The sequence below is a fragment of the Rhinopithecus roxellana genome, chromosome 19 (assembly GCF_007565055.1).
Source record: "Rhinopithecus roxellana isolate Shanxi Qingling chromosome 19, ASM756505v1, whole genome shotgun sequence".
Taxonomy (NCBI): domain Eukaryota; kingdom Metazoa; phylum Chordata; class Mammalia; order Primates; family Cercopithecidae; genus Rhinopithecus; species Rhinopithecus roxellana.
In genome coordinates, this window is record NC_044567.1 from 6439866 (window position 1) to 6461053 (window position 21188).

At 56.6% G+C, this 21188-nt stretch overlaps 1 protein-coding gene across 1 annotated transcript; it reads left to right on the forward strand.

Moving 5' to 3' along the window:
* The first annotated feature begins 405 nt into the window (after window positions 1-405).
* NGFR (nerve growth factor receptor) lies at window positions 406-20644 on the forward strand. Its single transcript, XM_010359973.2, has 6 exons — window positions 406-594; window positions 7197-7338; window positions 11680-12039; window positions 16026-16278; window positions 17510-17670; window positions 18341-20644. Exons 1-6 carry the CDS (start codon window positions 529-531, stop codon window positions 18640-18642), a joined length of 1284 nt encoding a protein of 427 aa, XP_010358275.1. The 5' UTR covers window positions 406-528; the 3' UTR covers window positions 18643-20644.
* Window positions 20645-21188: the final 544 nt, after the last annotated feature.

Genomic DNA, 21188 nt, shown 5'->3' on the forward strand with positions numbered 1-21188 from the left:
ATTCTTACTGATAGGGGCCAGGTAGGGAGCAAGGCTCCAGGGAGAAGGTGAAGTCAGAGACGGAGGAAGATGGGTAAGAGAGTGAACCCTGTGGCGGGCCGCAGCCGGAGAGGAACAGAAACCGCAGTGGGGACGCCCTGGTCCCCGGGCCCACAGCATCCGGGACGGACGCGCAGTAGTGCGGGCTGGGAACTGGGTACCAGGGCGGGATGGGTGAGAGGCTCTAAGGGACAAGGCGGGGAGAAGAGGCAGCGGGTTGCGGGGAACCGCACGCCCTCCCTTTGCCTCCGCTCCCCACCCCGAGGCGGCGGGGCGGGCGGGCGCGGTTCCGGGGGTGGGCGGGCTGGGCGGGGCGGAGGCGGGGCCGCGGCACTGGCTTCACCCAGCCCCTCCCGCCCGCAGTCAGAGCGAGCTGAGCCGCGGCCAGCTCCGGCGGGCCGGGGGGCGCTGGAGCGCAGCACAGCGCAGCCCCATCAGTCCGCAGAGCGGACCGAGCTGGAAACCGAGCGCTGCCGCGAGAGGCGGACGATGAGGGCAGGTGCCACCGGCCGCGCCATGGACGGGCCGCGCCTGCTGCTGTTGCTGCTTCTGGGGGTGAGTGCTAGCCGGAGGGGGCCCGCTCCCGTTCCCGGGATCAGAACTCCGAGGAGAGCCGGGCGCCGCCACCAAGGAAACAGAACAGAGCGCTGGGGTCCCAGATGCTGAGGGTGGTGGGAGAGGGTCTCTGATGCTGGGACCACGAAGGAGGGTCTAGGGTTCCCGGAACGCAGAGGCGACCCTCCAGGGTGGAGATGCGGGCAAGACCGGAGTGCCGTTGCCGGTCCTCAGGTACCGCAGGGGGCGGTGGAGGAGTTGGGAGGGGTCTTTCAGGAGGGGGCATGGGGCTCTCGGATGCCTGGGTTCTTCGGAAGAGGACACTAGAATGTCGGGATCCCGAAGGGACTTTCCCCTCAGCATCTCGGTCTCTGGAGAGTCGTGGGACGTAACCAAGGCAAGAGAAGGAGGGGGAACTGGACGGTGACTAGAGATGTGAGGGGTGAGCTGGATTGGGGCGGGGAGCCCAGGACGAGGGGATGGAACAATGGAAGAGGTCGGAGGGACTGGAGACAGAGGGGACCTCGCAAGGACAATGGGGACCGGCCAGACAATGGGGGGGGAGGGGCGTCGGAGGGAGAGGTTGGGGAGCTGAAGAGCGGCTGAGAAGTGGGTTAGGGAGGGCAGAAGAGGAACGACGGCGAGGGCGACAGAGAGATGGAAGCAAAAGGAAAGCAGACGGAGCGGGCCGCAGACCCTAAAGCGGTCGGGGTCCTGCCTGCGCGCTGAGGGACAGTGAGACGAGAAGAGAGCGGAGGCTTGGACATTTCTAGCGCCTGTCCCGGCGCTCCTGCCCGCGGCCTCGCCCAGTCCTGGAATTGCGGCTGGGGATTTAAGGCTGGGAGGGGAGTGCCCATTTCGCCGGGGGGAACCCGCTCTTGGGGTTCCCCCACAGCCGACGGGCTCCTCCGACGCTCGTGTTCTCACGGCTTGAAGCAGCACGGCGGATCACGAGGGACGGAGCGGGTGTGCCCCTACCCGGGCTGGCGGTGGCTACATCTCGGGGTGCAGAGCGCCCGGGCGCACTAGGCGGGGACCCGTCCCGAAAGCGCGCCGCTCTGGCTGCGCAGGCGGGAGGCGGCCGGCAGGGGGCGCTGCGGGGCGAGACAAGTGCAGTCCGCGGCTGCTGAGCGTCTCGGGCTGCGCGCCTCCCCCAACCCAGCCGCGCGACTCGAGCGCCGCGCCCACCGCGCTCCGTGGGCTCCCGCTCCTCGAAGGGTCAGGATCCGGTCTGCGCCTCGCCTGGCTCTCGGTGCAAGCCGCTGGGCACCTAACGAGACGGGAGCGCGCGGACGCCTCGGATTCTGCCGCGCGGTGTCCCGAGTCACTGACTCCGCAAAGGTCGGCGGGTCCTCCGGGCGGTCCGACGAGATTGTCAAATGTGGCCTGCTGTGTGGCCATGAACGGAATGCCCTGGAAAGTCTGGCAATGGAGGAGGCGTCTTCACTCTCCCTGCCAGCATCTTTTATCTGAGCACTGCGCACCAAATCCTGGCTTTACAGATACGGAGACTGAGGCTCTGAGAGTTTAAATGACTTGGCCGAGATCTCACAGCAAGTGGGGCCAGAGTCGTGGCTAGACTCCCCCGACCTGAGTCCCAACTCGGTACTCCCCCATCTTTTCAGGTGGTAGCCGCTGTCCCAGATCGGGGTCACGGCTGCGTTTTCCAGCAGGGGCAGGGTTGACACTGTCCCCAGAGTCAGGCGGCGGTAAAGCCTGCGGGTGAGGTCGGTAGAGATCCTGTCCGGGTGCGGGCCCCAGCCCGAAAGCTCAGCCCGGGTTCCCTGGAACTGTCAGGACCTGTGGCTGCGTCCGGGGATTTGGGAGCGACCGCGGGCACGTCTGCTGACTAACGCCGCTGGTTAGAGATGCTGCTCGGACGCGAGTGGGCGAGCGTGGACCAGGAGGGCGGGTAGGAGGGACCGGGGTGGTCTCTAGTCCCGATCCCAGAGGGGCGACGACGTGGGATCCGGGTCTGGGCAGGAGCGAGGGTCCAGGCGCGAAGACCCAGAAGGAGGGGAGCTGGGCATGGAGGGCCTGGGCGCTGGGGAAGGTGGACCTGCCGTCTGCAGCCCCTGCGGCTCCCGCCTCCGCCTCCGAGGACGGCTGCTCCGTCTGGGCTGGCTGTGCGCGGTCCGAGATTCTTCCTGGGACGCGGCGCGCGAGAGAGGGCTGAAACCAGAGCGCGTCCCGGCGGGTCTGCTGGCGGGCCGCGCCGGTAATGGAGGCACTTTGTCATTCAGACGTCTGTAACCAGAGCCGCCGGGCTGGCTAATGCGCCTAATAGGGATGGAGCGAGGGCAGCAAATGGGCGTGCGTGAATGGCCGGGCTGGGCTGGGGTGGATGGTGGATGGGGAGGCAGCTCCGTGGGGGGACGGACCCCCACCCCACTGTGCCAGCCCAGTCGGGCTCAAGCGCCTCGCTTCTTCCCTGGGGGACCGCGTGGGGAGGCGGGAATAATCGAATGTGCTGAGTTCCTACTACGTGCCTTGCCCTGGTACTTTCTCTTGAGTTATTTAATCCTTATAAGGTCCCAGCAAGGTGAATTTCGCTATTCCCACTTCTTAGATGAGGAAACAGAGCCCTCCAGACTTTCAGGCCCGAGACCAGGCTCCCCCAGTTGAGTGAGTGGTGGCGCCTTTGTTGGAACCCAGGATGCTTGGCCTGGGATGTTCTCTTTCCTACATATGCCAGGCTCCCTCCCGCCCCCTACCTTCCGGATCATGGAAGGAGTCCTGGCTCTGACAGATTAAATCGTGCCCTATGCCTTTGGCCCCACACATTTAGATCTGAGCCCCTTCTCCACATGCAGTGCCCCTGCCCCCTCTCAAGTCTCTATGCTACATTATCTTGGGTAATTAGCTCCTTTCCTCCCAACTCCTCCCCTACCCAAGGGGAGTGAGGGGCATGTGCCAGTGCCTCCCGTGGGTTTGCATCGACCTCAAAAGGCCCTCCAGGTGTTTGAAAACCTCTCCCACCCCATGGCGGTGACCACGGCCCCATTCTCTTAAGGGCCCTTTGCTGAAGCTGTTGTGAATGGCCAGGGCTGATTATACTGAAACATTCATATGGTTTCAAACAATTTCAACTATTTTGCTGTTTCTCTCTTTTCTCTAATTAAAAAAAAATGAAAATTCTTAAAAGTAAATTCATCTAAGGATCCTTTCACCTTAGTTTCTTGTAAGCCTTGAAATGGCCAAAACAAAAAGATTACCAAACTTCTTAAAAATGGGCTGAAATCATTCTGTCAAATGTGAAATGACTAAGTGTAACACATACAAATTTCAGGGAAATGTATCTGTCATTCCTATAAATTAATCCTTTTGGATCTGATTTTGGAGCAATTAGCCTGAATGTTAGTCACCCCTCCCTACTTGGCTAAACTCTCCCCTCCTGCCTGGGGTCTCCCTAAGACGAGATGCTTCTTTGATAACTAACATTTATTCAATTCCTACTAAATTCCTACTATAGACCAGACATATTTGCATAAATTATTTCACTTAATTCTCCCAGCAATTCTGGGCAGTAGACATTATCAACCAAATGTTTTAGGTGAGAAAAACTGAGGTTTAGGGAGATTAAGTAATCTACCCAAAGCAACATACTTTTTTTTTTTTTTTTTTTTTTTAGCAACATACTATTAAGAAGCAGATCTAGGATTTTACAACATAGGGAACATAAAACAAGCACAGGAAACACATGGTTACTAATTATCTGGCCCCTACTCCAAATGCAAGTTTTAAGAGAAGAGAGAGGACCTCAGGCTGCAGCAGGGAGAACAGGCTTCTTGGCAGGGGCATTTGCACAAAGCCCTCACACCACCCAAGACCACTGTAGACAGACTTCCTCAGCCATCCGGAGCCCAACTAACTGGAACACAGCCAATGGCTACAAAGTAGACCCTGGAGGACAGACAAGAGGGGTCCCAAAGTACATAAACACCTTACTCACTTGTGTAATACTTACAGCAATCCTATGATGCAGGTACTGTCATCGTTACCTAATTATGAGGAAACTGAGGCACAGAGATTCAAAACTTGACCCAGGTCAAGTGAGGAGCCAGGATTCAGAGTGGCGCGAGAGCTCACACATTGTACTCAGAGGCTTGCCTCCTCCTGGTTCAGATCCTATTTCTATACCTTTCTTTTTTTTTTTTTTTTTTGAGACGGAGTGTCACTCTGTTGCCCAGGCTGGAGTGCAGTGGCATGATCTCAACTCACTGCAACCTCCGCCTCCTGGGTTCAAGCAATTCTCCTGCCTCAGCCTCCCAAGTACCTGGGACTACAGGTGCCTGCCACCACGCCCGGCTAATTTTTTGTATTTTAGTAGAGACAGGTTTTCACCATGTTAGTCAGGATGGTCTCGATCTCCTGACCTCGTGATGCACCCACCTCGGCCTCCCAAAGTGCTGGGATTACAGGCATGAGCCACCACGCCGGGGCAGCACATACCTTTCTACCAAGGCGAGTTCCACAGTTTCTGAATATTCAATTAGACCTTAAATAGATTAGCGTGGTGGGGGAAGGGCTGCTTCAGGTCACACTGGTAGCAGCAAGAAGTGACAACTGATACCTTGACAGGAAGGGAGGAAACAGAAAAACTATATATTTTTTTAAAAAAGGGCTGACAGGAGAACTCAAAAAGACAAAAGTGTGGTAATTTGTGAAAAGAACACAAGAGTTTCCCTGCATTGCAGCCCAGAATAATCGCTGGTGTAAATACAGAGTCCCTGAGTCATGGGAAGCCATGAAGATTTGCTCCAGAGACAGGGAAGGGTGCAGCCACCATGGTGAAAAGGAAAAATGATGAGAGCAGCAAAGCCTGGCAGTCGGGAATCTCAGCTAACCAACAGTCGCTCTCCCAGAGTTCTGGGTAATTGAGGTCATATAGTATTTTCATGTATTTCAACTCCACATGTGTATGCATTGCGTCCCTACTGCATGCCAGATACCCCATCAGGCCCTGGGGCAATCCAGCTCCCTCAGGGAGCTGACAGTCCAGTAAGGGAGTCTATAAAGTTCAGGCCAGGCAAGAGCAGAGAGAACCGGAGAACAGGCTGGATGTGTAACATGGCAGCCCCACCTAATCCGCAAGGAGTGGATGCCACAGGACCACTTCCTCGAGGAAGTGACATTTAAGCAGAGCCCTAAGGGATGAAAAGAAATCAGAACAGGCCCTTCTGGAATCTTGCCTCCTGAGGGAAAGCCTGCATCTGGGACCCCGAGCCTCCTGGTCTGCAGATGTTCCCAGCACTGAGTGTGTTGCTGCCCGGGAGGAGGTGCGGCAACACCAAGGTTTCCCCTCCTCTGCTGCCTGTGCCTGTTCTGCTGGTCTCATGGGGACCACAGGCTCCCTCATGGGTTGATCCAACCTGTCTATCCCCCTGACTCCTGTTTCCTTCCCCACCAAACCCTGATGAGACTGCAGGATATTTTAAAAGGCTGGAGGGAAAGGAGTGTCTTGGCCATGATCTGGCCAATGTGAAAGAAGCAGAATGCCCAAAACAAGCTTGTAAAGCTTCCTTCTAGTCCCACGACCCCAGAGCCCATACTTCTCAGCATCAAATGAGGGCTGCATGGTCTGGAGCCAGCAAAGCAGGCTTTGGAGTTTTATTAGACATTAAGTTATTTTTTTAAGGAACAGAAATATAAAGCAAGCCTCCAGCAGCCCCTCCCCCTGGGGAATCTGGTGTTAAATTGTTCCATCCATGAGCAAAGATGCTTCAGTGGCAGGAACCTGACTCCCCTTTCCCCTGGTTCCAGCGCTGTTCCCAGTGACCACATGGGGGAGGGGAAGGACTAGTGGCTGAAAATCAAACCATGGCAGGGCAGGGATGCTGGCTGGTGAGAGCAGCCACTGTCCCATCACTGATAATAGTCTCCCTTCCCTCCATCTCAGTGCCAGGCTTTTGCCAAACAGTTGGTCTTTTGCCCTGGCACCAGGCTGTTGCCATCTCTGTAAAGAGATGAAGACTCAGAGGGAAGTTGGGCAGGCAAGACCCCCAGTGCAGAGTCAGGATTCAAACCCAAGACCCTAGCCCTCTGCTTTCTGCTCTTGGGCATGGATAGCTCCCATTTATTATTTAATATGTGGAATTAAGAACCTGGAGTAGGGCCCTACTGGCGTTTGTTAGAAAAAGGCCCTCCTCTGGGTAGATGCAGCCCTGTAGGTGCAAAGCTTAGCGAATGAAGTTTGGGCTAGGTTTCAGCTCTACTCGCCCCGTTGGCTGGGAGCCCTGTACAAGCTACAACCTGTCCAACCACTGATGACATCCCTGTTGGTAGGCCCTCCGCTGGGCCTCAGGCCACCTTCCCCATGTGGTGTATCCTTGGGATTCCAGGAGTTGCTGTAACCCCAAGATGAACTTTGCAGAAGGTCAGCAGCTGAAGCTTTGACCTCACACCCCCAGCAGCCTGCACAGGCATACTGTCCCTCACTTGCCTTTCCCCTGTCAGCTTTGATGTGCCTAATGCCTCCCTGGTGAGCTCATCCCAGCCCAGGTGGTTCTAATAGAAGGCAGTGGGAGGGGGGTGTTTGATTCCCCGGAAGAACCCCCCGCCTTTCTCTTGCCAGTCTGACCCTCTGATCTGCCTCCATCCAGGTGTCCCTTGGAGGTGCCAAGGAGGCATGCCCCACAGGCCTGTACACACACAGCGGCGAGTGCTGCAAAGCCTGCAACCTGGGCGAAGGTGTGGCCCAGCCTTGTGGAGCCAACCAGACCGTGTGTGAGCCCTGCCTGGACAGTGAGTAGAGGGTGGCAGGCAGCAGGAGGGGAGAAGAATGGGGGTGGGGAGGAGAGGGGTGAAAGGGAGGGGCGCTGGGAGGAGCATGCCCAGTAGAGGCCTTATAAGTGGGAAGGGTCCCCTGCCCACCACTGTAAGGTCACCAGAAGTGGGTCTGACCCAGTGTAGGAGGGGTTTCTCCCAGATGGGAGAAGCTGAGAATGGAGAAGGGAAGTGTGCAGAGGGAGGAGGGGAACCCCATAGGGGATCTCCAAGGGGTGCCCATTCCCAGCTCCTGAGAAGGCAGAGGCCTGGTAGAAGAGTGTGGCTGAGCAGGGAGGAATAGCTGATGCTAAGACCAGCTAAAAATATCATCTGCACTGCAAAATCAATGGCTGCCACTTATCCCTGGTGTGTTTGGGGGAAGGGAGAGGAGGATCAAATCCTGGCTGCCCTGGAGGCTGACCTTGGGGGATCCTGGGGGTGTGGCTGCTCTCCTCCACAGACCAACTCTTCTCCAGCTTTGACCAGGAAGCAGAGTTTTCCCGAGGCAGCAGGGATAGGGGTCCTGAAGACGTCCTTATTGTTGGGTGACAGAGGGGAGGGGAGGGGAGATGGGGAGCTGTGACCATTCCTGCCTGGCATTCTTTCTTCCTTCCTTCCTCCCTCCCTCCCTCCCTCCCTCCCTCCCTCCCTCCCTCCCTTCCTTCCTTTTTCTTTCTTTCTTCTTTCTTTCTTTCCTTTCTTTCTCTCTCTCTTTCCTTCCTTCCTCCCTCTCTCCCTCCTTCCTTCCTTCCTTCCTTCCTTCCTTCCTTTCTTTCTTTCTCTTTCTTTCCCTCCCTCCCTCCCTCCCTCCCTTCCTTCCTTCCTTCCCTCCCTCCCTCCCTCCGTCTCTCTCTTTCTCACTTTCTCTCTTTCTTCCTTCCTTCCCTCTCTCCCTCCCTCCCTCCCTCCGTCTCTCTCTTTCTCACTTTCTCTCTTTCTTCCTTCCTTTCTTTCTGGCAGAGTCTTGCTCTGTTGCCCAGGTTGGGAGTGCAATGGCATGATCTCGACTCACTGCAATCTCCACCTTCTGGTTTCAAGTGATTCTCATGCCTCAGCCTCCTGAGTAGCTGGGACTACAGGTGCATGCCACCATGGCTGGTTAATTCTTGTATTTTTAGTAGAGATGGGGTTTTACCATGTGGACCAGGCTGGTCTCAAACTTCTGGCCTCAAGTGATCCACCTGCCTCAGTCTCCCAAAGTGTTGGGATTAGAGGCGTGAGCCATCGAGCTCAACCCTGCCTGGGATTTCTTTCAGGAGGGGAGAGAATCTCATCTTCCAGGGCTGGTGGGTCTGGGCCTCTTAGCCCCAGTCTTGTCCAGGGTCTGAATCCCCTCGTGTTTTGAGTCAGGAGTCTCGGTTCCTGATGGGTGCCCCCAGTCCTCAGTTGCTGCCTTTGGACCATGGGCTCCCTGCCCTTTTCCTGATGACTGCCACTCAGAACCTGCCTTCTACCTGGCACTTGATGCCCACCTGGAGGGCTCAAGGGAACCATACTCAGATTATTCTTTAATCCGGCTGGGAATAAGGGGATAGAGCTGGGGCCTCTGAATCCACCTGTGGACCTAGTATTACCTCTCTGGATGTCCCCCCTGAGTCTATCTGTCCTTAAGGCAACCCCAACTCTTGGTGTTCCCCAGACACACTGTTTCCCTTCTCTGTGCTTGTGGATCCTTCTCTGCATTCCGCAGCCAAGAGATGCCTGGGCGTACGTGTGGAGGTGGGACATCCTCCAATGCCTTTGCCATCTTGCTGTCTGGCCTAACAGGGTTTCCATCCCAGGGCGGGGTTGGCCAACCATCAGCTATCCCAGAACCTCCAAATCTGCCTCTCTCGCTTCCTAGACTCCAGTCCCAGGGCTCTTCTCCCAGGACCTAAATGATGGGAACCCTTTCCCTTCAGTCAAAGGATCTTCAGCGGGAGGTGGGGTGGAGGACATCAGGAGAGGGAAGTTCCAGAATCTCTGGAAGGGAAGGGAGGCAGGCAAGGAGATGGCTTTGAGAATCCTCCCTTTCACTTCCTCCCTCCCCTCCCTTTTCCCCTCCTTCCCTGTCTCCCCCTCCTCCACCTCCAGCTGTATTAACAGGCTGCCTTTACAAGCCCACTTTATGGGATGGAGACCCCAGCGGACTTTCCCTCTATCCTTAAAACGTTTCCACAAGGAAACCTATTAAGCCCCTGCCTTCATTCTCTGCCAAAAAAGACCACATTTTTCACACCACCTAAAACCCTCTCCCAGGAGTTTTCTGCTAATTTTCTGTGTTTTGCCATGAGCAGGGTTCTCCTTTTCCCCTCCTGTGTGACTAGACTTACCCTCTGTCACATGCCAGCCAGCCAGGACCCTCTTGTTTGTATGTATCAGACATCCTGCCTTGGCTGTTTGTGTTTGGACGTTCTTTCTGCTGTCTGACCATATTCCTACCACCAAAGTTCACTGTTCTTATCGCTCCCAACCCCCATGGGGCCCAGTCTTTATAGGATCCCAACTACATGCCAAGACTTTATGGCTGAATTTCATTTATTCCTCACCACAACCCTGTGACTGCAGATATTGCTCCTTATTTTTACAGAGAAAGAAAAAGCTCAGAGAGGTTAAGTAAAACACCCGAAGTCACACAGCTAATAAGCGATGGAAGTAGATTTTGAATCCAGATCTGCCTGCTCCTAGGAAAAGGGATACAGGGTTCCTCTGTCAGAACTGACTTGAAACTGAAGTCTCCCTCCAGGCCCTTCTTCCTGGGTCTTTCCTTCTCTCCTCTACCCTTTTCTCTTTTCTTCTTCTTCTTTTTTCTTTCTTTTTTTAGACAGTGCCTCACTCTGTCACCCAGGCTGGAGTGCACTGGTGCAATCTTGGCTCACTGTAACCTCTGCCTCCCAAGCTCAAGCAATCCTCCCACCTCAGCTTCCCGAGTAGCTGGGATTACAGGCGTGCACCACCACACCCAGCTAATTTTTGTAGTTTTTGTAGAGATGGGGTTTTGCCATGTTGGCCAGGCTGGTCTTGAACTCCTGGCCTCAAGTGATCTGCCTGCCTTGGTCTCCCAAAGTACTGGGATTACAGGAGTAAGCCACTACACCCAGCCTTTGTCCCCAGTTCTGCCCCTTTCACTTCTCTCTGGCTTTTCCTTCTTTGCCTCCCTATCCCCCCACCACAACCCCCAAGCCAGTGACCCCTTGCTCCATCTTGTCTCTGACACCTTTGAATAATGTTAAGACCCCACCCCCCCAACAGGCCTCAGTTTCCCCCAGTGGTGCTTTAGCCTTTCTGCTTCTGCTTCCACATTCTGAACAATCTGTCCTTCCCTAGTTCTCAGGTTCCTAAATCTATGTTCTTTCTGTCCTTGGAGCAAGGATAGGTCCTGCCAGATCCAGGTTGGCACAGAGTTCTCCACCCAAGGCTGGAAGGGGTGAAGAAGATCTGGCCCTGCTCCTTCCCCTCCCTGTACAAGGAGGCAAGGACTGGCATGGCCGGCCTCCTCCTTATTCTGGAGTGCACATCCACTAATTAAGAAAACATGAGTGAAGAATGAGCTTGGACATCTCCCTTGCATGCTGGCTGAAAGGGCAGAGGACGCAAGTGCAGATCTCAAAAGGGTGATCATATACAGTTGTGCAGCTTGTGTACTGCTCAACAATATCCATCTGAGAGACTGAGTGTGGGCTAAGAGCCAGCTCTCTAGCTTCAGTGGCTCCTGCCTCACCTGAACCCTCTTGCCTGCTGGTCCATCCCCACCCTCAGGAGCCAAGCCCTTCAGCAGCGTGGGGGTAGCGCCACGGGTGGGAAATTCTGCTGTCTAACCCCGGTCACTCCCATTCAGGGTGCATCTGAGCCCACACCTGTGTGAAGAGGAACTGAAGGCAGATGAGGCAGGAGGCCCCCTAGGGGAAGGCCTACCTTGTCTGGACTGGGTTAGCAGCCCAGTTTTGGCCCGCGGGGATGGCTGGGTGGGAACTACGTTCAGATTATTCGTTAATCATGCTGGGAACACCCTACAGGCCTGGGAAGTCTCAAAGAGAATTTGCCAAGAAACTTACCGGCACCAGCTGGGTTATCCGGGAAAGCCTCATGGCCGGCCAGTGCTTCTGGAGGCTGAAGGAAGCGGCTCTGGGCCTCCTTCCCCTTACCCAATTGGCTGCCACCAACTTTCACCAGGCTAGGGGTCAAAGTCCCTTGGAAGACGGTGGGAGTCGATGGGAAGGCGAGGCTGAAGGAGGAAGTCAGCTTCCTGGCAGGCAATGGGGGAGGGAGAGACTCCAGGCTCCTGCGTCCCGGGTGCCCAAAGAGCAGACGACTAAATCTGGTGTCCGCTGTGCTCAGGTGTGACGTTCTCCGACGTGGTGAGCGCGACCGAGCCGTGCAAGCCGTGCACCGAGTGCGTGGGGCTTCAGAGCATGTCGGCGCCGTGCGTGGAGGCCGACGACGCCGTGTGCCGCTGTGCCTACGGCTACTACCAGGACGAGACGACCGGGCGCTGCGAGGCGTGCCGCGTGTGCGAGGCGGGCTCGGGCCTCGTATTCTCGTGCCAGGACAAGCAGAACACCGTGTGTGAGGAGTGCCCCGACGGCACGTATTCAGATGAGGCCAACCACGTGGACCCGTGCCTGCCCTGCACCGTGTGCGAGGACACTGAGCGCCAGCTGCGCGAGTGCACACGCTGGGCCGACGCCGAGTGCGAGGGTGAGCGCTGTTCGGGAGCCGGCAGTAGCGGGTGCGGGGGTGGGCTGGGGGCATAAGGAAGGGCTCCCTCTGGAGGTCGACAAAGACCCCGCCTGGCCTGCTGGGGCAGCTTTGTGACCTTAAGGCAGCGTGCACGTTCCCTGAGCTTTAGTCCCTTCCTGGTAACCTGAGGGAGGAGGTCGTTGCCGATCCTGTCTCACCAAAGAACCCCTCTCACTGTTTCCTTCTTTTGGCTAAGTGTTTGGAAAGTGGGGGGTTCTCATTGTCCCAGGCCGCGGGTACTACATTGTAACTCATCCTCGGGGACTCATTTCTCTGTGACTGCCTGCTAGTGAATAGATGAACAGCAAGCAGCTCGAAGGTGGCCACTACCCCCAGGGCACAGCACAGAACAGGAGGGGTCTGATCCATGAGGCAGGCTTTCTGAACTGGAAGAATAGCTTGAGGACCCTCAGGAGCTGGGACCCTTTGACTCTGAGCCCTGGTCTAGGTCCATGGTGGGTTTTGGCTCTGGGACCTGAGATGGAACCCACCCTGTCCACTCCTGTCTCTGGGCCACAGTTTCCTCACTGGTCATATGGTTGTCAGGGTTGTTGCAGGTTAGGGAGCGCAGTGCGGCTGGCCCACTTCAGCTTGCCCTGTCTAGGGGAGGGGTCAACCGTGTTTTGCAGTTTAGTGAAGGATGAGGGGCGTGCAGGGAACACCAAGGAGGGGCTCTGTGGAAGAAGGAGGGGAGGGGCAGACCTGGGGCTCAAAAGCCCGAGGACAAGGGAGTGTATGCTCGTGGCTGTTAGTTCCAGGGGTGAATGGGAGCTGAGTGTGCCCTTAGCCAGGCACAGGCCCGAAGGAAATGGGGTGATTCCAGGGATGGGAGGAGGAAGCCCCATGGGAGCCAGGGCAGCGCTGTTTTGGTCTCTGGTTGGTGACATCTTTCTCAGGGGAGACGGGTGGGCTTTTCCACTTCAGGGAGAGGCTGGCAGTGCCTTTACATCCTGCTTATCATCCTGTGGCCATGCACACATCGAGCTATTTCCCTTTGAGACCTAACCTTCATCCTCAGGTTGCTTTTACCCTGAGCAGGCAATACAGCACCTCCTTCAGTGAGCCCCCAGTTTGATGGGAAAGATAGCCTTCACCCAGTCTAATGAGAGAGACATGGTCCCAGCACTTAGTCCCCAGCTGAAGGAGAGACAGCCCTCACTTTAGAAATCCCCCATTCTGATGGAGGCAGCAGAGCTTCTACCTCAGTCAGCACCCAGATCTCCTGCCCCTGGGGACCCTCCAGTCTGATAGGGGCTCCAACATCCCACACCTGCCTTCCAAGTCCTGTGATCTTTGGCTCTAGGAGCTCAGGATGGGGAGGGCTGTTGGGCTAAGGCCAGGCTGAACTCAAAGCTGCCTGCCTTGGAGAAGGAATGAGGAGTAGGAGTAGGATGTGGTGGTTCTGGTGGCAATTGCCCTGGGCCAGGAGACAGGCAAGTGGCATCAGGCACCAGGCAGAGCGCAGGGAGGGTTTCAGCAGCCAGGCATCGGGGAAGCGGGCAGCACATTTCTGTGGACAAGTCCAGACCGGCCAGGTGGGGGCGGGGTTGGGGGGACTTAGGGGCGCTGCTAGAGCAAAGAAAGGTGGTGGCTGCGGGAGGAGCAGGCTTTGTGTTTTGGGGCATTCACAGATTCCTCTCAGATCCCAGCCCACTTTCCCAGCCACCTCGAAGGAGGAGGGTGCTCCTGAGGGAATGTGTTCATCCTGGACCTTGTTCCCCTTTCAGCTTCAGGCTCTGAAGGGTTAAATGTCAGCTCTGGACCGAGGGACCATTTCAGGAAATGGAATTTGATTCTTGGTTTGGGTGCCCCCTCCCCTCCAGCTTACCATACTTTCCCCCGCATATAAGTTTCAGGTGTCAACATGGTGACTCACCCACCCTTAGGGCAGAAGGGCTCCCCACTGCCCCAGTGAAATTCTGGGTTTTGAGTAGGGGTAACCTTGTCCCTCCATCCAGCCCGGAAATGGCTGTCAGGACCTGCCAAGGGCTTAGTGCAGGGGAATGCTAGTGGACATGGCCACATCTGGATCTCATCCTCCTGCCCTCATCAGAGGGGTTTGGAGAGATGGGGGCAGCTCCCCGAGAGTCAGCGCTGTCTCTGGTCTGGCCATGCCTTGCTACCCTCCCAGCCCTCCCCTACCGTGCTCTGATCTCGGTGATGCTCTCACTCACGGGCACCCAGACATGCACACTCTTTCAGCCTCTCTGGCTTGGGGTCAGTCTGAGCTGAGCTGTGTCTCCAGCCTCTGGATTGGGCTGCCCCCCAGCTTGCCCAGTCCCCTGGTAGAGCAAGAGAAGACTCTCCCCAGTCCAACGCTCCACCTGGGGCTGCCAGAAGACAGGGCTCCGTCTCCTTCACTCTCTCTGGCCCCTCCCAGGACTGAGACGGGAAAGGGTGGGATGGGTGACAGATGGCAGCCCCTCACCACTGGCAGCCAGGTAGATTCTAGATTCACATCTGGGGGCTTTGCCACTCAGAAGGTGCTGAAAACGGGCCTTTGAAGCATTTTCATCTTGAGTGTAAGAGGCCAGAAGAGGGTGGCAGCTTCCACTGGTGCTTGGGAGTCCAGACCCCAAAACCACAGCCCTGTCGGTGCAACCCGTGTGGCCCCTTCACTTCTGACCACATTCCCTGTCCAGAGAGAGAAGTGCCTCTGCTGCCTCCCTGGCCCTGCCCCTGCCCTGTCACCATCTCAGGCCGCCTGCCCCCTTCTCCCACACTGCTAGGTGGGCCAGCCCCTCCCACCACAGCAGATGTCATGTCTGGGGGGCCGACACCAGGGATGGTACTAGGGGAAAGTGACAAGGCCCCAGAGACTCAGAGGGAGGAATCGAGGAACCAGAGTGGGCAGAGCTGGGAGCAAAGTACCCTCCCCTTCACCCCCTTGGCATGTCCTGTCTGCTTTCCCTCCCTGCCCCAGGTGTGGGAAGCGAGGAGGGACGGGGTAGGCAACTTTGCCCAGACAAGTTATCCCCAGGCCGTCCAGAGCCCACAACCGCTAGCACTGCCCCTAGCTGTATGGCAGAATGGAAAATCCCACCCACTGGTGCCAGGAAGGGCTGGGTCCCCTGCCAGGGAGGCTGGCAATGTCCAGCTAGCATGAGAGGGTCTCGGTGGGTGGCAAGTCACAGTCTCCCCCGGGGCTGAGGCATTGAGCTCTCATGGGCCTCCTCTCCACTGGCTCTCTGCTTCCTGACCAAGGAGGGCTGGGGCTACCTGACGCTGTCGTCTCTGGGTGGCAGGATCAGGCTAGGTGGGAGCCAGACAAGGCAGGAAACAGAGGCTGGCCACTGTCCAAGGGCTGGCTGGAGGGAGGCAATCCAGCTGCTCCCGCACCCCTCCTCTCCACCCAAGCCTAGAGCCTAGGACATGAGGTCAAAAAGTCAGGGAATGCTCTTAAGGAGGTGGTGTGGGGAAAGCACCTCTCTGACCAGACCTGTGTACACTCTTCTTTCCTTAGGACGGGGGTGACTGGGGTCATCTAGGACAAGCTGGGGCCAGAGAGACATTTCCCAGAGTGATTCCAGCTCAAGGCCTCCCTGTGGTCAGGCTTTGTGTGTTTGCTCCCAGACAGGCCTCTCTAGGTACCCAGGGAGGTGGAATAGAATTCCAGGACCATAGCCCCAGATGGAAGGGAGCTTAGAGACCGTCTCTCTTAATAGCCCCATTAGATAGGTTCTGAGAGAAAAAGGGGCTGGGCCAGAGTCACCCAGCAAGTCAGTGGCAAAGCTGAAGCAGATGCAGCTCTGTGGGCCCATAGGCCTTGCTCTTTAGCGTCATGACATCATGCACACAATCCCAGCCCCCACACTGTGCATAACAGCTGGGCACAAGAGCACCCGAAGCCGGGGTGGGGACACAGGAAGAACACTGCAGTGGGTTACAGCTAAAAGGGAGGGGCGGGGGAAGTGGGTCCTCACTCCTGTGGCCTTTTCTCCCAGAGATCCCTGGCCGTTGGATTACAAGGTCCACGCCCCCCGAGGGCTCTGACAGCACAGCCCCCATCACCCAGGAGCCTGAGGCACCTCCAGAACAAGACCTCATAGCCAGCACGGTGGCAGATGTGGTGACCACAGTGATGGGCAGCTCCCAGCCCGTGGTAACCCGAGGCACCACCGACAACCTCATCCCCGTCTATTGCTCCATCCTGGCTGCTGTGGTTGTGGGCCTTGTGGCCTACATAGCCTTCAAGAGGTAAGAGAGGGTACAGTGGCAACAGAGAGGGGAGATGTTTGCCCTCAAGGAAGACTTTACTGTGACCTTGACCTGAAAACACACACACTCTTTTAACTCAACCCCAAACCAAGCTCATCCTCACTCATCATCTGCTGCCCCACTCCAGGGTGCAGCAGGTCAGCAGGAGGTGAGGGGAGAGGATCCACCCTGTCCTGTCCTGTCCTCTCCTGCCCTGTCCTGGCTCCAGCCCCTCCCACTCCCATGCCGTATCACTCCCTGATTCCCCAGCCCCCAACTGCTTGTGTCTTCATCCCTCAGCCTCCTTCACCCCACAGTCACCTGCGTGTGCATACATCTCTTCCCCTTCCCTTGTCACACTGGGAATGCTGTGGCACCCACATCCAGGAATCCAGGATGTATAGGAACTCCCAGAAGGCATTTTAAAGCTTTAAATGCATTTTCCATTCTTTCTAAAAAAAAAAAAAAAAAAAAAAAAAATCATCAAGGTAACACATGCATGTTTAGGAAAATGCAAACAAGGCCAATATCTTTCAAAGCAAAAGTAAAAGCCCCCTTTTATCTCCCCAAATCCTACTCCTCTCCTCCTTATTGGAATCTGTTTGAAATGGATCCTTCCCAACTATTTTCTGTGTGTGTTTTTTATAAACATGTATATAAACCTTTTATAATTACATGTAAACATGTAGGGCTTTTTAGGCATCAGTGAGATCACATTGTACATATTCTGTAGCTTACTTTTTTCACTCAATCTCCCTCAGGAGACCTTTCCTCAGGAATGTAGATTAGCTGATCATTTGTAACCACTCATTCAATAGTATGGATGGATGGTAATTTATTTAGCCAGTCCCCTATTGATGGACATTTGTTTTTTTTTCCAGGTTTTTGTTATTGCTTATAATTGCAGAGGAAATCCTTGTATGTATCACTGCCCACATGTGGGAGTATTTTAGAAGGGTAGATTGGGAGAAGAGGAGTTCCTGAGCAGTCACTTATTGCTGCACTGCTCATTCCAGGAACATTTACTGAACACTTACAGAGGGCCCCTCATGGAGCTTTCAGGGTAGGTGGGGGGCAGATGTGCAAAGAGGAGCCTTGGATGCTGGGGTGGCGGTTACAGTTGGGCACCCGCCATGCCCCTGGCCCTCGCATGGCAGAGCACAGATACCTCAGCTGCATCTGCCACTACGGCCGCCCGCCCCCTGAGACCTGGCCTGTCCTCTGGCTCCAGGTGGAACAGCTGCAAGCAGAACAAGCAAGGAGCCAACAGCCGGCCAGTGAACCAGACGCCCCCACCAGAGGGAGAAAAACTCCATAGCGACAGTGGCATCTCCGTGGACAGCCAGAGCCTGCATGACCAGCAGCCCCACACGCAGACGGCCTCGGGCCAGGGTGAGCAGGGGCCCCGCTGAGGAGCTGAGTCTGAGGAGCTGAGTCGGAGCTGAGGCTGAGGAAACAGAAGCGATTAAGATTAGACTCCAGGAAGGACTGTGGGAGGGGGAGGCAGGGCTGGCTCAGCAGTGCCCCTGTAGATGGATGGAGAGGCTGGCTGAGGGGAATGGGAGGGAGAGGTCCTCTCCAGGGAAGGACTTGGGAAATGGAGGCTTTTACAAGTTGGAGCATCCAGACTCATCAAGCTAATTGTCCCCCCTGGGGGCTAATTACTGCCCAAAGTAGCTGCAATTAGCCTCCTGCCCTGGACTTCTGGGGAACAAGTAGTTAAGTGTGTACCCTAATTAGTGGCCCATAGCCCAGCTCCAGGACACTTGCTGTAGATGTCTGGAACTGAGAAGCCCTGTCTCCTCCTTTGCCATGATTAATTGCTGGGGGGGAAGAGAGGAGAGATGGGGGTAGGGATTGGGCTGGAGTGACAGGAGGAAGGGACAACGAGTCCCCCCAAGTGCCTTCACTTCCTGGTGTCCCACCCAGGACCTCGGCTTGGCCCTAGGCCTCTCGATGGGGAGGAGCACTGCCACCGCCCTCCTTGGGTCTTACCCCAGTGCCCACTGTTGGGGAAAGGAGTGCAGGGGTAGGACCTGACTCTCCTCTGGGTTCTCTGCAGCCCTCAAGGGTGATGGAGGCCTCTACAGCAGCCTGCCCCCAGCCAAGCGGGAAGAGGTGGAGAAGCTTCTCAACGGGTCTGCGGGGGACACCTGGCGGCACCTGGCGGGCGAGCTGGGCTACCAGCCCGAGCACATAGACTCCTTTACCCACGAGGCCTGCCCCGTTCGCGCCCTGCTTGCAAGCTGGGCCACCCAGGACAGCGCCACACTGGACGCCCTCCTGGCTGCCCTGCGCCGCATCCAGCGAGCTGACCTCGTGGAGAGTCTGTGCAGTGAGTCCACTGCCACATCCCCGGTGTGAGCCCAACCAGGGAGCCCCCGCCCCGCCCCACATTCCGACGACCGATGCTCCAGCCAACCCCTGTGGAGCCCGCACCCCCACCCTTTGTGGGGGGCCCGCCTGGCAGAACTGAGCTCCTCTGGGCAGGACCTCAGAGTCCAGGCCCCAAAACCACAGCCCTGTCGGTGCAGCCCGTGTGGCCCCTTCACTTCTGACCACACTCCCTGTCCAGAGAGAGAAGTGCCCCTGCTGCCTCCCCCACCATGCACCTGCCCCGTCACCATCTCAGGCCACCTGCCCCTTCTCCCACACTGCTAGGCGGGCCAGCCCTCCCACCACAGCAGGTGTCCTATCTGGGGGCCGACACCAGGGATGGTACTAGGGGGAAGCGACAAGGCCCCAGAGACTCAGAGGGAGGAATCGAGGAACCAGAGCCATGGACTCTACACTGTGAACTTGGGGAACAAGAGTAGCATCCCAGTGGCCTCAACCCTCCCTCAGCCCCTCTCGCCCCCCACCCCAGCCTAAGATGAAGAGGATCAGAGGCCTGTCAGAGCTGGGAGGGGGTTTTGAAGCTCAGCCCACTCCCCTCATTTTGCATATATGTCAGTGAGGCCCAGAGAGAGGCCGTGACTCGCCCAAAGCCGCACAGCAATGGGGAGGCCAAGTGCAGGCCGGCACCGTCTTCTCTAAATGAGGGGCCTCAGGTTTGCCTGAGGGCGAGGGGAGGGTGGCAGGTGACCTTCTGAGAATTGGCTTGAAGCCATGTCAGCTTTGCCTTCCACTGTCTCCAGACTCCCACCCCTTCCCCACTGCCTGCCCACCCGTGGAGATGGGATGCTTGCCCAGGGCCTGGTCCATGATGGAGTCAGGTTTGGGGTTTGTGGAAAGGGTGCTGCTTCCCTCTGCCTGTCCCTGTCAAGCATGCCTGTGTGACAACTGTGGCATGGCTCCAGTCTGCTGCCCTCCATCCCGGCAGGCACAGACCCGGAGCTAACACTGGCCCCTAGAATCAGCCTAGGGGTCAGGGACCAAGAACCCCTCACCTTGCAACACACAGACGCATGCACATACGCACGCGCACACACACACACACACAGGAGGAGAAATCTCACTTTTCTCCGTGAGTTCTTTCTCCTGGGCTGAGACCGGATCCTGCCCAGGGCAGCTGCCAGAGAAGCATCGGAGGGAATTGAGGTCTGCTCGGCCGTCTTCACTCGCCCCCGGGTTTGGCGGGCCAAGGGCTGCCGAGGCTGGAGCTGGCGTCTGTCTTCAAGGGCTTACACGTGGAGGAATGCTCCCCCATCCTCCCCTTCCCTGCAAGTATGGGTTTGGCTGGGCCCACAAGGTTGTGATAAAGAAAAGCGGGCCAGTGTGGGAATGCGGCAAGAAGGAACGACTGTGACCCGTGGGGATTTCTCCCAGCTCTAGACAACCTTGCAAAGGACTGTTTTTTCCTGAGCTTGGCCAGAAGGGGGCCATGAGGCCTCAGTGGACTTTCAGCCCCCTCCCTGGCCTGTTCTGTTTTGCCTGATGTTGGAATGAGTGTGGCTCTCCTCTATTTAGCATGACAAGCCCCAGGCAGGCTGTGCGCTGACAGCCACCCCTCCCCAGCCCAGGGTTCCCCCAGCCCTGTGGAAGGGACTGGGAGCATTGTAGTAAATGGCAATTCTTTGACCTCAATCTGTGATGAGGGGAGGAAACTCACCTGCTGACCCCTCACCTGGGCACCTGGGGAGTGGGACAGAGTCTGAGTGTATTTATTTTCCTCCCCAGCAGGTGGGGAGGGGCTTTGGGGGCTTGCAAGTATGTTTTAGCATGTGTTTGGTTCTGGGGCCCCTTTTTTCTCCCCTTGGGCTGAGATGGAACCCTTTTGGCCCCCCAACTGGGGGCCACGAGCTCCAGACCCCCAGCATCCCTCCTGTCACCTCCCCTCCTTGCCTCCTGTGTAATCATTTCTTGGGTCCTCCTGAAACACATAAAACATAAGTGATGAATATTAAATAGCAAAGAAAGAAAAATAGTACAAAGAGATTTTCTGGAAATACACATGGTTTGAATTGTTTGGGTGTGTGGCAGGGACCCAAGTATAATTTCCAATTCGGTCAATTCCTGCCCTCTTTTACCCCACACCAAAAGGGGAAGTTTTAACAGAAATCCAGTAAGTTCCCATGTGTCACTATGGGGTGGGGTGGGTTGGGGAAGGAGAAGGGGCTCTTTGCTCCCAGATCTTGGAGAGGGAAAGTGAAAATGGCCATGCAGGAAGCTGGCCAGATGTGAACTTGACCAGATGTCAGAAGTGAAACTGACTACGGGTGAGTCAGAGGCTTGCCAGGAGGGCCAGGTCACAACCCCACAGCTCCCAGCCACCCACATGGCTTGGGAGACACACACACACATACACACCACAGAGAAAGAGAGAGAGAGAGAGAGAGAGGGAGAGAGGGAGAGAGGGAGAGAGGGAGAGAGGAGGGAGAGAGGGAGAGAGGAGGGAGAGAGGGAGGAGAGATCTGGCTCCAGATGGCCTGGCAGGAGGCATTAGGCAGGCCTGGCCTGGAGTTAGGCAG